This window comes from Telopea speciosissima, chromosome 9 (genome assembly GCF_018873765.1).
Source record: "Telopea speciosissima isolate NSW1024214 ecotype Mountain lineage chromosome 9, Tspe_v1, whole genome shotgun sequence".
NCBI lineage: Eukaryota > Viridiplantae > Streptophyta > Magnoliopsida > Proteales > Proteaceae > Telopea > Telopea speciosissima.
Window position 1 is genome coordinate 6,052,535 of NC_057924.1, and position 14,152 is coordinate 6,066,686.

General features: G+C 38.7%; 1 protein-coding gene across 1 annotated transcript; it reads right to left on the bottom strand.

Annotated features, from left to right (window-relative positions):
• Positions 1 to 1,534: 1,534 nt before the first annotated feature.
• On the bottom strand, positions 1,535 to 8,763 carry LOC122639979 (serine/arginine repetitive matrix protein 2-like). The gene is made up of 4 exons (XM_043833048.1): positions 8,676 to 8,763; positions 6,811 to 8,085; positions 6,130 to 6,360; positions 1,535 to 1,886 (listed from the first exon to the last, which is right to left on the bottom strand). Exons 2-4 carry the CDS (start codon positions 8,079 to 8,081, stop codon positions 1,748 to 1,750), a joined length of 1,641 nt encoding a protein of 546 aa, XP_043688983.1. The 5' UTR covers positions 8,082 to 8,085; positions 8,676 to 8,763; the 3' UTR covers positions 1,535 to 1,747.
• Positions 8,764 to 14,152: the final 5,389 nt, after the last annotated feature.

A 14,152-nucleotide genomic window follows, 5' to 3' on the forward strand; every position in this document is an offset into this window, starting at 1 on the left:
TTCAATTCCCTTCATTTCCATTTACTTGCAACCAGATGGAGCCTAACAAAAACATCAAATTACATACTCTAAGAAGTTGAATGATATCTGCTTACCTGTCTAATGCAACGACCTTTAGCCAACCATAGGACAAAGACAGTAATTACACTTTTTGACAAAAACCGCTGCATTAGTGAAAGCTAATTACCTTCCTAATAGTGAAAGGAATCAATGATTGAGCATCCACCCAACAGTTATAGAAACGTACAAAGTTTGATCCCAAAATGCTGAGATTCGCAATAGAATTTTAATCAAGACTATTCATCAAGAATGAAAGGTTTAATGGTTTATTAGTGGACATCTGGACACAAATAAGACATTAAGGAAGAGATACCACATGAACATTGTGTTCCTACTTACCGTTGAAACACGTCTCAAATAAGGAGAATAGATACCCTTACATGAAGGAGCAGATGGCAACATCAATCATTCTAGTAACGAGCCAAGTAATGAAATGTGTCATGATAGTTGGTTTCAGACACCAATAGGTGAGAATGGGATATTTGTCCACAATAATTAGTTTGAAATGCGCACCAGCATTTCCTGTTGATATTTGTAAGTCCCAGGTTTAGAAGGAGCTTGATCAAAAATAGTGTTTGGACCATCAAATTTGATGATGTTCAATTTACTGTTAGGCTGAGGAACATTAGAACATGTCATATGGCCTGCAATACAACAATATCCAAACAATGTACTGTAGGCATACTATTTTTTTTTTTTTGGAGGGGTGGGGGAAAGAGGAAAGGCGAGGAGGAATGTTATCACGATCAGTACCAAATCTTCACAGTGCACTGATCCAGCCTAGTCAGGCAATATGGTTGGAAGCCAAGTAGCAAACATTGACAAGGAACACAAACCCAAAACAATCAGAGTAGCGTAGAAGTCCAAAATCTCCAGCTACATGAATTTTCCATAGTTTAACTACATTACTAGCCATCGTGCTCCATTTCCTACTTATGATTGGTCATCAGTGCCTGCAGCATAAGAGACAAAACTCTACAAATATGTGGTGTTAAGTTAATAATAAGAACAAACAGAAAAGAGAGAGAGAGAGAGAGAGAGCGAGAGAGCATGTCTTCATTAATGCAATCTTAGAAATCAGGCAAGGTGGCACCAGCGCCTTACATTAGAATGAACCACTGAAAATAGACGCTCATGTACTCCAGAATGATCAGTTGAAAATGGCAAATTGTGAAATCATGTTCTAGTCCAGAATTTCCAGGCACAAGGAACTTTAGGTACAGATTCTCAGGTACAAAATAAGGCATAGAACTTTCATTTCTAACTGCTGATGAACCCTGAAAGGATTTCATACGAATGGTTATTTTTAGTAAATGATTTGAAATGGCAAGATATACTAGTGAATCATACAATAGAGATACAAAATCTGTAGTTTAACCAAAAAAGAGTAGAGTGGTTTATGTAGTTTCCAAATAACCTCCACAGCCACGAGTGGATTAAACAAAACAGTTATAACTAAGCTGGTAAACCGATATTAGTTCCATAATATAAAGCATTAAAGAGAAGTCTTTATATTGTCATGAATCTTGTTTCAAGTCATACTTGTTATTTGTCCAAAACTTATACCATATTGTCGCAGAGACTGCAAGTATGAAACAAAATTGGGACAGCCGAACTCAATCTCCACTAAAGTTCAAACTTCACAACTAGCTTTGAGCACTGCAACAATGACAGAACAAGCAGGGCTTCAATGGGTTGGTGTTTTTGATTTCTCTACTAGGACAATCCGGCCATTCCATTCAGTCTGGTCAAGAGCTCGAATAGCAGCATCTGCATCTTCATCTCTTTCCAAGGACAGGAAGCCAAAACCTCGAGAATCACCAGACCTAACAGACAGAAGAGGCAATGCTTCAACCGCAATAAAGTATAGCAAGCCAAAACAAACCATGAAATTAAAAATCCAACCAGTCTTCCATAAATCCCTCCAAGGCAAACATCATAAAGAAGGTTTCAACAAATTAAAAACACAAGCTCAGAATCTGTTCTAGGAATACCTTAAGGGAACCAAAATCACATAATTAAAACAAAATCTGAGATAAAATTTTAGGTACATGAGAGGTTTCTTAACTTAATTGCAGAGGGAACTGGTTTCTAGAAGTGTATACCAGAAGCTACTTTGTCCATATTTTAGCTTTAATAGTAGTAAAAATAGTTCGTTTGACATTCAGTGGTGGCAATAACAAGGTCCAGAAACCCTATTCGGAATCACTATGGGCCCACCCAATTACTCGATAACCCAATTGCAAGAATTAATGGCAGTTCTGTAATTATAACAAAGTTTTAAATAGTGTGGCAGAACCGTCAATATTATGAACAGTATAGGGTCCTTGTTACATGAGAAACAGAATAAAACTTGAGTGTAATAACCATTCATGCATGGGAGTATTTCAGGGGTTATAAGGATGGTGCAATCTAGGGTTCCAAAACCTAGTTTGGATCGATTATGGGCCCACCCAAACTCAAAATATGTCAATAACATGAGATGGTGGAAATTCTGTAAATATATCAAATCAACAAGGGATGTGGCAGTAATGCAAATAAATAGAAATTCAAAAACAAGTGAGTGGATGTTTCGTATTAGTGGAAGGTTAAACTTGGAACTAACAATAAAATAAGGGTAGACTAGAAATAAAGGAGAAAGGAAGGGTAATTTGGAACTCAACAAATAAATAGTAAAAAAACAACGTATCGTGAGTCTTCTTCAATTTCGACCTTACCAATGCGGAAGTAGAACTGGAACAGCTTTGGTACGGATAACTCACTCAAACATTCTCGGTTGGCAACGAAACTTCTGGGAGAGGTCTGAAATCCAATGGCCTGTTGATTCCAACTGAGTGACACCCAAAACTGAGATCCAAAATATAAAATAAAGTTGCTGCAACTCAGGTCCAGCGGTAAAAGGAGGAACAGCCTCGAGTTTGATTTGGTTCTCACATTTGGAAGGATTAGGGGCCAAGATTCAAGGACTTGAGTCGCCTAGAGTAGAGGGACTCACGACCAAAATATGAGGAAGAAAGGCAGAGAGGTCGGGGGGAGATCGAAGGCCAGATGTGACTGGTCGTAGATTTCGTTAGGAACAGGGCAGGATAACAGAGATATAAAAAAAAAAAGAATAAAAAAGGAAGGAGGAGATTAAGATGGATTATAACAGGGTAGAAGAATCAAAGAAAAGAAGGTCAGGGAAGGTTCATACCTGAGATGGAAGAAAAAGAACGGAGAAGAAGAAGAAGAGGGAACCGATGATCTCACACGCACAACTCCAGTAACTCAACCCAAATTTCATTCAATCTCATTCTAATCTTCCTTCGTATTACATGTTCAATATAAAGAAAAGGTAAAACAGATTAATAGAAACCAACTCAAATAAGAAACTAGCAAACCAAGCCATATCTAAGGAAAGGAAACTACAAAGGTAATAACTAAGTAATCTATCCACCCGTATGAAATAAAATAAACTAAAGATTACATCTTATTTACTCTACCAGCCCATGCCAGACTAGAAAATCAGGTTGGGTCGGTTCCATCTCAGCTTGGGCCTCCAAAGAGGGTCATTCCAGTCCAGCCATGCTAAGGCAACTGCATCAAAGGAACTAATAGAAATAGGGGGGAAGTGGGGTATTTATGATAATATTACAAAGAGTAAAGCTATCAAAGGAGGGGGAAGGGAAAGGAAACAGTTTCTCTCCTACCTTGCGGAAGGGATGAAACCAGCGGTGGGATGTTCGCCTTCAACAGGGATGATCTTCGACGCGAGACCACTAAGCAAGCAAGGGAACTGGGTCTTGAAGCACAGCTAAGGACTCCCTGAAACCCAGGTATGAAGAAACCCCCAAAACGACAACCCTCTATCCTGAATAAAAATCTGAGATTATTGCTGGCAGAAAGGGAAGTCCAGCGTTGTTGCAGGGCTTTGTCTCACAACCGGAGAGGATACTTAGGACTCGAAAATCTAAGGTTTGGTTGCCGTAGGAGTGTGACTCATCCCTGAAATATAGAGCAGAGAAGGGTTGAAGAAAGGGAGTTCCATTGACTTCGCTCAAACCAACAGTATCACTACAGTGAGAGGAATGGTAATGGAGTGAAGAGAAAGACAGAGGAGCAGGGAACGCTAAGAATGGCATATCTGAGAATGGAGGTGGAGAGAGGAAACAGGGAGGGAGAGGCACGCTTACACCACACCGGTAAACAACCAACTGTTCATTCAAATCTAATCTATCTAACGATGGGTTACATGGTATAAATAAAAAGAAAATCAAAAAGACTCATATTCCAACTCTAAAACTGAAATATAATGAAACTCTACCACTACGTAGGCTACCCAAAGCAAAACATCATTAAAAGTAAATAAATAAATGACTACAAGTTAAACCCAAATAGATAACTAAACCAATACCAGCCTTTCTTCGACCAAAAACTCAAGTTGGGCCAGTTTCGTCTGGGCTTGAGTTTCCAAACCCAGTCATGCTGCACGAATTCAAGGACATGAAGCTGCAAACAGAGTTTGGTGGAGCAAGGTAGGGTGCTGCAAGCAAACGTAGGCAACAAACGAGAAAACTACAGTGCGCTAGCACGCGCCAGCAAGAGAAGCTGATCATAGACTACCCCATATAAAAGGTCCAACCATTCAAGTGCCACTGCATCATTCAGCTTCTCTTAAGAAGAAATTAAGAAATGTTTTAAAAATGAATCAGACATATTGCTCTGGTCCAACAGTCTGCTCCTTTAAATGAGTCAACACAGTACTTAACGGAGAACTAGAGATTAACTGTATGATGTATGGAACTCACTTTACAAAAGAATATCACAGGACAGATAGATGATCAAGGTTTTATCTCCTTAATTAGGAAGTCTGCATTAAAGTTCTTATTAAAATACATATTTAACTAAAATTGTTTGACTATCTTTTTTTTTTTTGGTAGAAAAATTGTTTGACTATCATATACAATTATAATTGTCCACCGTCCAACAGCTCAATCATGAACAATCAGTCTCAAATGATCCAAAAAAACTGATTCTTCAGACAGAATAATCCGTTTACCAGTCCACCAGTATTTGGATGTCAACATTTACAAACTAGTTCCAGGCCCAACAGTCCATGAAAACACTGAAGCTAGCTTATTCCGAAAATAGGATTGCCATGTCACACACAATTGTTCTTTTAGATATTGATCCTGAGTGCACTATTTTTAGGAATTTATCCCCCTTGTCCGCACAATTGTGTGCTCATTAAAGGTAAGAATTCCAAGTTCCTCATCATCAAATGTTTGATTGCTACACCAGTCTATCTTCATGTGTCCCTTTTCTTTGCATTTATCCCCCTAAAAAACTTATTTTTCCTCTTCCTCTCTCCCCTTCATCATTTCTATCTTGCCCACACATCCTAAGCATCAGTCTCACTTCACAGTAATGCTCGAGCCAAGCCAAAAGGATATGTTCACAAAGATGTGGAAAAATCAGTTCTAAAGAACTTTTGATAAACTAAGAAAAACCAATTTCATTAGTGGTGACAGCAGCGACAACAATTTGACATAGCACAAACACCTAAGTTTGTTTTTGGTACACTATGTCGCAAAACATGCTTCACGTACAGACTGGATTTGCACTTACTGGGAGAATCTCAATTACCTATTACAAATTTGGAAAAAGCAAAAGAAAACACAACACACTGTTTCAATTAAAACAAACATGTTATTACACCAATCCCAACCTAAATAAATGCAAACGGTTCCAGTAAGAAAAAGGCAATAACAGGCATACGTTATGAGCTGAATCTCAGAGAACAGAGAAGAGATCAAGATAACCAAATTAATCACTCTCCCAGGCTACCAATCACAAATACAGGAAAAAAAAAATAGAAGTAATAAATATATCAGGATAAAGGACTAATGAACATTTCATAAACCTACAAACAAATCTCGAACAACGGTGAGATCCAGTAAAGATGTGTCTACACAAAACAGCTAAGGAATCATAAATGTGAAACCAGGAAAAATAGGACATCCCGAATTTTAAGTATCAGCTAAGGATGATGTCAGCAATTAAAATCAATTAAGCATTAGATGCAATTACCTCTTATCCCGAACTATGCGGACATCTCTAACACGGCCAAACCTTGAAAATTTCCTTTCAAGATCTCTTTCTGTAGTAACAAAGCTAAAGCCTGCAACAAATAGATTGTTTCCAGGTCTCCCTACTCCAGTGTTCCGATTAGGAGGTGGCGACCAAGGTCTCCTCCTAGGAGAGCGGCGTTGAGAATAGTGCCTGGAAGGAGAAGATCTGCGCCTAGGGGAATACCTCCTCCTAACAACACACAAGATCATATCAACATTACAAGCATAATCAACAGAAACGAAAAAAAATAATTATACATATTGTGTAGGTATTATGTCCTTAATGTTAAGTTGAAAGGTGTGATCACACAATCATCCTTCCCATTCCAGCCCATATTTGTTTTCAGGGAATTTCACTTTTTACTCCACAACAATAAAATATCAGGACATTATTTATCATGTCAGATACAAGCAGAAATGACAACCAAAAAGTAAGCCCATTACTTTCATGAGTAAGAAAGTGCCAGATATAAATTCATAACACCTCTTACATGGAGGGGAGGTTGTGAAGTGGAAGTGTTGAAATGCAACATATATGAGCTTCAAATGTTCAGAAGGTGGCACACAAAAACATCATAAATTACAGTATTAGAACCCCCCCCCCCACCCCACACCCCCACCACAAAAAAAAATTACTCACCTTGGGGATCTTCGGTAATGATCTCTTGCATAAGGGGACTTTGATCGGGATCTATCACGGTGATCCCTTTTGGATCCAAAAGAAGAATCCCTCCGCCTAACAGGTGATCTTGACATGGACCTCTCTTGTCTTCTATGACCTGGTGGCAAATAATTCCTTCTAGGTGATGTATCACCTCTACGGTGAGTATCCTGACGAGACTGCCTCTCTGGAGAAATAAAAGTTTGGCCAGATGGAGATAAATTACCCTGGGATGGAACTCTTTTACCATCCCCACCAAACTTTTCAAGGGAAGATGAGTGTCTCTTTCTAGATGATCTAGGGGAATACGATGGGTCTCGATCAATCTGTGGTGAAGATGGTTTTCCACGTGGAAATTTTTCTATATAAGGTGACCTTTCAGGAGAAAATGACATCTGCCTCCCCGATGATGCAGATCTTTTTGAGGTTATTTTCGGAGACTCTGAGTGCAGATCAGAATGAAGTCGATATATCTTTCCATTCTCAGATGGTGAGTTCATTGAATGGTAGAAGTCTTCATTTGTAGTCTTGTCAGTATTGTCTTGCATCTTTTCAGGGGACAACAGCTTTCTTGCATGGTAATCAGAAGCTCCCTCTTCTACTTCCTCATGGGTGGATTCAGTTTTCTCACGTGGTGAATCTCTAGACAAATTGCCAGAACAATCCTTTAATTTTTCATCATGCAGAGGAGAGTAACTCTGGCATGGATCAATATTGATCTTCTCCATATCTTCTTCTTCCTGATAGTTGGAGTCAACTGTCCTAGAAGATTCCCACAACTGATGAGTTTCTTCAGTTCTTTTTTCAATCCGAGACATTTCTGATTCACCTGGGTATGAGGATTTACCTGAGGGACTGTCAGATAAGGCCCCAATTTCATCTTGGTAAAGTGTGTCCTTTAATGGAGAATGCAGGCTCTCTGGATCATGGTCAAAAGATTTTTCCCCAACCTCATCATGATCAAATCCAGTCCTCCCTGTTGGACTGGATTTCAAGCAAAATGAATCTGACTCCTCGCCTATAACGCCAGCAGGAGATAAAGGGGAGTCATGTTGCCTCTGCTGATTCAAATTGACAAGAACTGTATCATCCCATGCCCCTGTCTCATGACCATAAACCTCACTCCCTTCTTCTTTACTCACAGCAAGATTAAGGTCTAGTTTTCCAACAGAAAACGAACCATCCGTTTTCTGAGCATCATTGATCTCTTCCAATCTTGCATCGGGAGAACCCAAATCCATCCCTACCATAAACCACAGTCAGGAACAGATAAAAATAAACCTCTTCAGTAAAAGCGCAAGAACCGACCATCTACCCTGTATCTTCTTATTTTGAATTCGGAAAAAAAAATGAAAAGAATTTTCTAGCAAGCGTTACCATAAATTCAACATTTACATAAATTTTATTTTATTTTTTTAAACAAAAAAAAAAAATCAGCTATCTCGCCTGCATAAATTTGCATTGTAAGTTCATCATAGATTCAACGCTAAGCAAAACCCTGAACTGTACCAGAAATTTCAATTTCATTCAACGTCAAATTTTAACTTCTCCCATGATTAGGCGAACAAGAACGATTTTTACCTAGAACACACTTTAATTTCGACATAGAGAAAAGAGAACAACAAAATCTACCGAAGAGTTAGTACAGACTCAAAAAGATGTAATAAGCTTGATGATGAGAAAATTTATTGAAGAGAAAAGCATTGAAAGGTAGAGAAAACAGAAATTTCTTCGAAAATGGAAACAAATTGCAGTAAACAACGCGAAAGCTGCTCTTTTTTGGGGACCCAACAACACAATAGCTGCAATGAAACTGAAATATCCGAATACAGGAGAAATAGAACCTGCTTTGATGATTCGCAGGAGAGGTTACAGCCAGTAGCAGCTGGCGATTTGTCTCTTGGCCTACCGAAGTCGTTAATGGCAGAGAAAAGAGAACAAGAAATACAGAATAGGTAGGACAGGAAGAAATGTGCGAAACCAGAAATAAGGAGAGCGCGAAATTATGTTCGTCGGATCGCTCAAGAGAGATGATAGTCTACAATCTGATACTATTAAAAACATATGGGTCCCACTCGTAAAATGGAAGATCTGATTGCAATCTCGTAACCATGACCACCTGAACTACCATACTCTTGATACTTCTTGTTCCATCAAATATTTCCACTGGAAAACTTCTTTGGAGTGGACGGATGTATGTAGTCTGCGTTCTCATCGTTGGATTGGAATCTAAATAGAATTACACATTTTTTTAACTTCTTTGAAGAAAGAGAACAAGAATTTTTATGGATGGAGAGAGAAAGTTCGGTTTCAGTCCTCAAAACCAAATGTTAAGGCCCTGTCTATCTAGACCCGTTTGTTTAACGGAATAGAAGGAATAGAAGGGATGGGAAAGTTGTAGTAAACCATTGTATGCTGATACCGTATTGTAAGTCTCATAATTTTCTCATCCTTTGGCTTTACAAAGTCCCAAGAAATATGTGGAATTTTGCAACTTTCCTATACTACAGTAATCCATCAACTCTTTATTTTTTCAAACACATGGGATCCATCCGTTAGTAATCCCACAACTCTTCTATCCCATAAACCTCTCTAAGCAAACGGGGTCTTAGAGGGGAAGGTGGGGTGGGATTATTGGGAAGATAGGACGACATGTTAGTGAGATTTTTTTAAAGGTGGAATTTTGGATAGTTTAACGGTAGAATTTTGAAGTGTTATATTAATAGACAAAACAATTAATGATGTTCCCTTAGTTTTTGAAAGTTCACTACTCGAGGATAACCAAACAAGATTGGAATGAAATTTTTAAGTGCCACATCAACATTTTCCCACCTCAATTCTCCCACTCTACTTAAATCCCCTCTAAACAAACGGGGCCTAAGGGAATTTCAAATTCAATCGTATTGATTTCGGTTCATTTTTTATCAATTTGTTGTTACTGTTCCGTCAAATTTGGTTTCAGGTTTACATATGTACACAAGGAAATTAATGGAAAATTCTAGTTTTTTAAGATTTCGGATTCTTATGGGGTTTTTATCAATCAGGTCTCTCTGTTTTTTTTTCGAATTGACCCGCTTTTCATTTTCTATCAGTGCATTCCGGTATAATGGTTTGGTTTCATTTTTATCGGTTTCATAAAACATTAAAACGCCAACTCAAAAACCAAACCAACGCGGATTGCACCGATCAGTTTCAACCAAATCTCTCTCAAAGCAATGCTAGGGGCTTGTCAATGGCAAGTGAGTGTGCTTTGACACTAACAATTACTAAAATTTCCTAACACATTGGGAAGATTTGTTGCTTGTTATTACAACCTAATTGAGGAAAATTTGTTGCTTGTGATTAACAAAGAAAGTTGAATTTCAGATTACTTCCAAGGGGACAAGCTACAGAGAAATCTCAGACATTTATGATGTTGAGGGCATCAAAGGGCTATCACCAAACTTGGTTAAGAGGCTACCTACATTCAATTTCAGCAGATGGGGAGATCAATTACTCGAGCGCGGGCACGGTTTCCCATGTGTACTTGCTCAAGATGATGATAGCTAAAGTTAATAAGAAGGTTATTGAATGATGGTAATAATACTGTCTCGGTTCAGTGAGAAGCCACACACAAATGCTAATGGACCTACAACTATGTTCTCTTCTTTTTGAAAAGTAAAGGACATTACAGTTCCTTTATTATGCTGTTGTGAGTAGGATTTCAGAAAGGGAGACGCTTCGAGGAGGCTCCCTAATTACAGGCACTTCTTCCATCTCCGGTGTATAGATGGATGGCTTGTCAGACATGGATCTTGCCCACTCTGTAGACAAGAAGTTTGGCATACAAAAGAGATGTTTACTGTATAAAATTACTATGCAAATCCAAAATAAAATGATCTCATCATGGGAGGAAACTAAGAGCACCCCAGGTGATCAGAATCAATTCAGCCCCATTTGAGTCTCATACCAGCTGTGCTTACATCTTCAGATCAATATCAATGTAAAAGTACAACTCATGTATGATTGTTGGTCAAGATCAGGCAAGCTTACTGTATAAGAATGTTAGTGTGGCTAGAGCTTTCAGCTTAGAAACACTAGGCCCGTGTATCAAAACCAAACTTTAAAAGCTGAATCATTCTATCTAGACTGTTTTAAGAACCATTGCCATGCACTATGCAAAAGGATAAGAGAGTGATGTCTGTGGCTCCTGTTGATTGTAAATCTCAAGAGAAGGATATTGGTGGCTTGCCCCCAGTTTCAGATACAAAGTCAATCTAACATGGTAAATTAATGCAATTCATGGGAAGTATTGATTTGACTGAGATAATTCTCACCATGATTGGCACTGATGCAAAATTTTAGAACACATACTAATTTATTTATGGGCGGAAGTTCTCTGTGCAGCAGCGCAGGCTGCACCCAGACACATGGGCTGCCCATTCAGGGGGCAGGGTGGTCATTTCGCCCAACCTCATGTGTCTGGGTGCAGCCTGCGCTGCTGCACAGAGAACATTTGGCCTTAATTTATTTATTTATTTTAAATAACGTAGATCATACCTGCCATACGTTTTACTACAAAGTCAACATACAAGTTTCAACCACGATAGAAGCAGTTGACAAGTGATGAGCCATTTAAGACATACATTTTATGAAACCATCAGCAATATCTACTTAGTCTACATAAAAATTTCAACCGAGATATGAGCAACTGACAAGTGACAACACCAATAAACCATTGAAAATACTCTTTAAAAGGAAATAAGGTGGCATGGCAAAAAAAAATAATCAAAACTCCAGTTTAACTAAAACCCTACTCTGATTATTGTGTTCTGTATGCCAGGGACAACATGCACCTCTGTTCTAAATGTCAAAATCACTGAGAGGTTAATTAGTTTAGGTGAGGGGGGTTTTTTTTTTTGAAAAAAAAAATTTATTCTGTGAGAGAAAACTAGGGATTTGGACTGGATTAAGTTATGGCATATACTGTCTAATAACTAAGAAACTGGAGTTTTCAAGGCATGCATGGTTCAGAGAACCATGAATCCAAACCCAGATCACTCCAAAGTAAGCATCGTAGATCACAGGAGCCTACAGACTCAACTGGATCTTATTCTTCCTTTTTTGTGAAGGTGACCCTGTCTAAGACTCACTAGTCACTGGTGCTCACATTGCAGGACCATTTTTTCTGGATCGTCTGAGATTGAACCAGTCTTAGGTTTCAAAGCATGAGTCCAGTTCTTCAGAGTTATCAAGTTCTGATTCAACTTCTTCATGGATTTTAGTCTTTGAACTTATCTCTTTCTAAGCTCTCTGAAGGCAATTCACAATCTCCTTTTGAGCTCTTCAAACCTAATTCTCAACATAGAGAATCTTTCATTCTCTGGTTCCCTCACACACCAGAGCTCTTCCAATGGAGGATAAGTTTGGGTAAGCCAACTAACAAGGACCAAATACATTAAGTTTGCAATATGTCCAGGACTACTGAACCAATCGCAATATGTCCAGGATTACTGAACCAATCCTTCTCTAGTCTGGAACAATACACATGAATCCAACTCACCTATACTTCAAGCACTTTTGCAGTGAAGTCCTTGTGTGGATTCTGCAATATGCAAGCTCTCTGCAGTGTGCATAGAGAACCTCAATACATGGTTATATGGTAAGACAACAAAAGAGCCCTTAGAACCCCAATGGTGGTGGTGTTGAACAAACCAATGTGGGACTATAATGGGGATCTAACCACCTAAAAATTAGGGTTCAGAAAACCCAAGGACATCAAAATCAGAGATAAAAGGAATAAAACCCAGATTCAAGAAAACATTAATAACTCAATGAAAACAAGTCAGATTGACAAGTAATTTTGGTTGAATGGTCTAAACAGCCAGTAGAAGCTATCATCAATAAATATGGGAGTGATCCTATGGCTGGATCCAGGATTGTTAAGGTATCCTCCTTGCCTTGGAGTAGGACTCTAGAATTTAAACAGTAACAGAATTTGATAAGTAGAAATTCCAAAATTCAACAAAAACCTTACACAAATTCAGAATAAACTCAATAGGAAATGAAAGCAATCACAGAAACAGAACTAGCAGTGAAAGCAGGAAGCAGTTTCTGAAATTCCAAAATTGAAGAGTTTCGGCAGAATTAGAACTTTGAAAATTGATGGTGAAATCAAGCCTTAAAATCAGATTTGAAATTATGGCCAGAATCAATAGTAGCAGTAGGACAATAATCTGAAATCAGATTTTGAAATTTCATAACCAAAACTGACATTTTTAAGAATTGCATTCAAGCAGGAAAGCTTAATCAACTAAAAAAAACGAATATTTGAATCTGACATGATTTAATAAAGAAAGAAGAAGAGAAATAGATAGAAAAATATGAGTCATGAATCCCACTTGATCTTCAGGGTTGACATCCCACCAAACCCCAGCTTGGAAACACCACCAAGCTTTCCTGGAATCACCACTAGGTTTCTACTGAATCACCAAAAGCAGAGAGAGCTCTGAAATTTGAATCTCACAGAACCAAAAGGCAAGAGCCAATGATGTAGAACCCGAATCACAAAACCATATTTGGGTTTGGGTTGGGACCACCCGAGTACTAGATGACTCAATTGCAAGGAATAACGGTAGTTCCGTAATTATCTAGGAGTTCACAAAGGGGGAGTGGCAGGACCGTAAGTAACCAGAACTTAAAAGACTATTTGGTAGTAACAAGAAAGAGAACGCAAAAGGGATTTGAATTTTAGATTGAGGATAGACTTTGAATAAACTTAAAATAAAGTGTAGGGAGTAATAAAGGAGGGAGGGGAAATTTTGAAACAAGGGCCAAAAACTAAGATATTGAATTGGTTCAAACTCTTTATCGAAACAGGGAGGCGGAAAACCTACTATGAAGGAGTTGGCTCTCGATTGGACCTGAAACTCTTGGACTAGGTTGATATCTCAATGCCCTATTGATTGCAGCCCACAATACCATGAACCAGCAGCTGGGAGATTTGTTTAGCAAATTCTGAAACAGACCCTGGCGAAATAATGGATACCAGATCTGATTGTTGACATGATTCTTACACTCCACACGGGTACTGATCACAAGACTCCACAAGATGGGTCGCCCTTGGGGTAAGTTGCATCACACCAAATCTGAAATAGAGAGGATTAGGTATGAGGGAGGGCACTTCGGTTCTATTGGGCTGCAACTACTGCCCAGAACAGGGAATCACAGGTATGGATGGGAGAGGGAGAAGGAGAAGAATAGGAAAATAAAGGAGGGAGAGAGGGATCAACACCAACCTTTGTAGGCTGCTGTTAACACTAGGACAGAAAGAGGTAGAAGA

Bases quoted from the DNA above. Each gene is read 5' to 3' on its own strand.
- LOC122639979 (XM_043833048.1), bottom strand. From the start codon at position 8,081: ATGGTAGGGATGGATTTGGGTTCTCCCGATGCAAGATTGGAAGAGATC. The intron at 6,361-6,810 runs GTGAGTAATTTT...GTGTGTTGTTAG, and splicing joins CATTACCGAAGATCCCCAAG to GAGGAGGTATTCCCCTAGGC. The intron at 1,887-6,129 runs GTAATTGCATCT...TCTGTCTGTTAG, and splicing joins CGCATAGTTCGGGATAAGAG to GTCTGGTGATTCTCGAGGTT.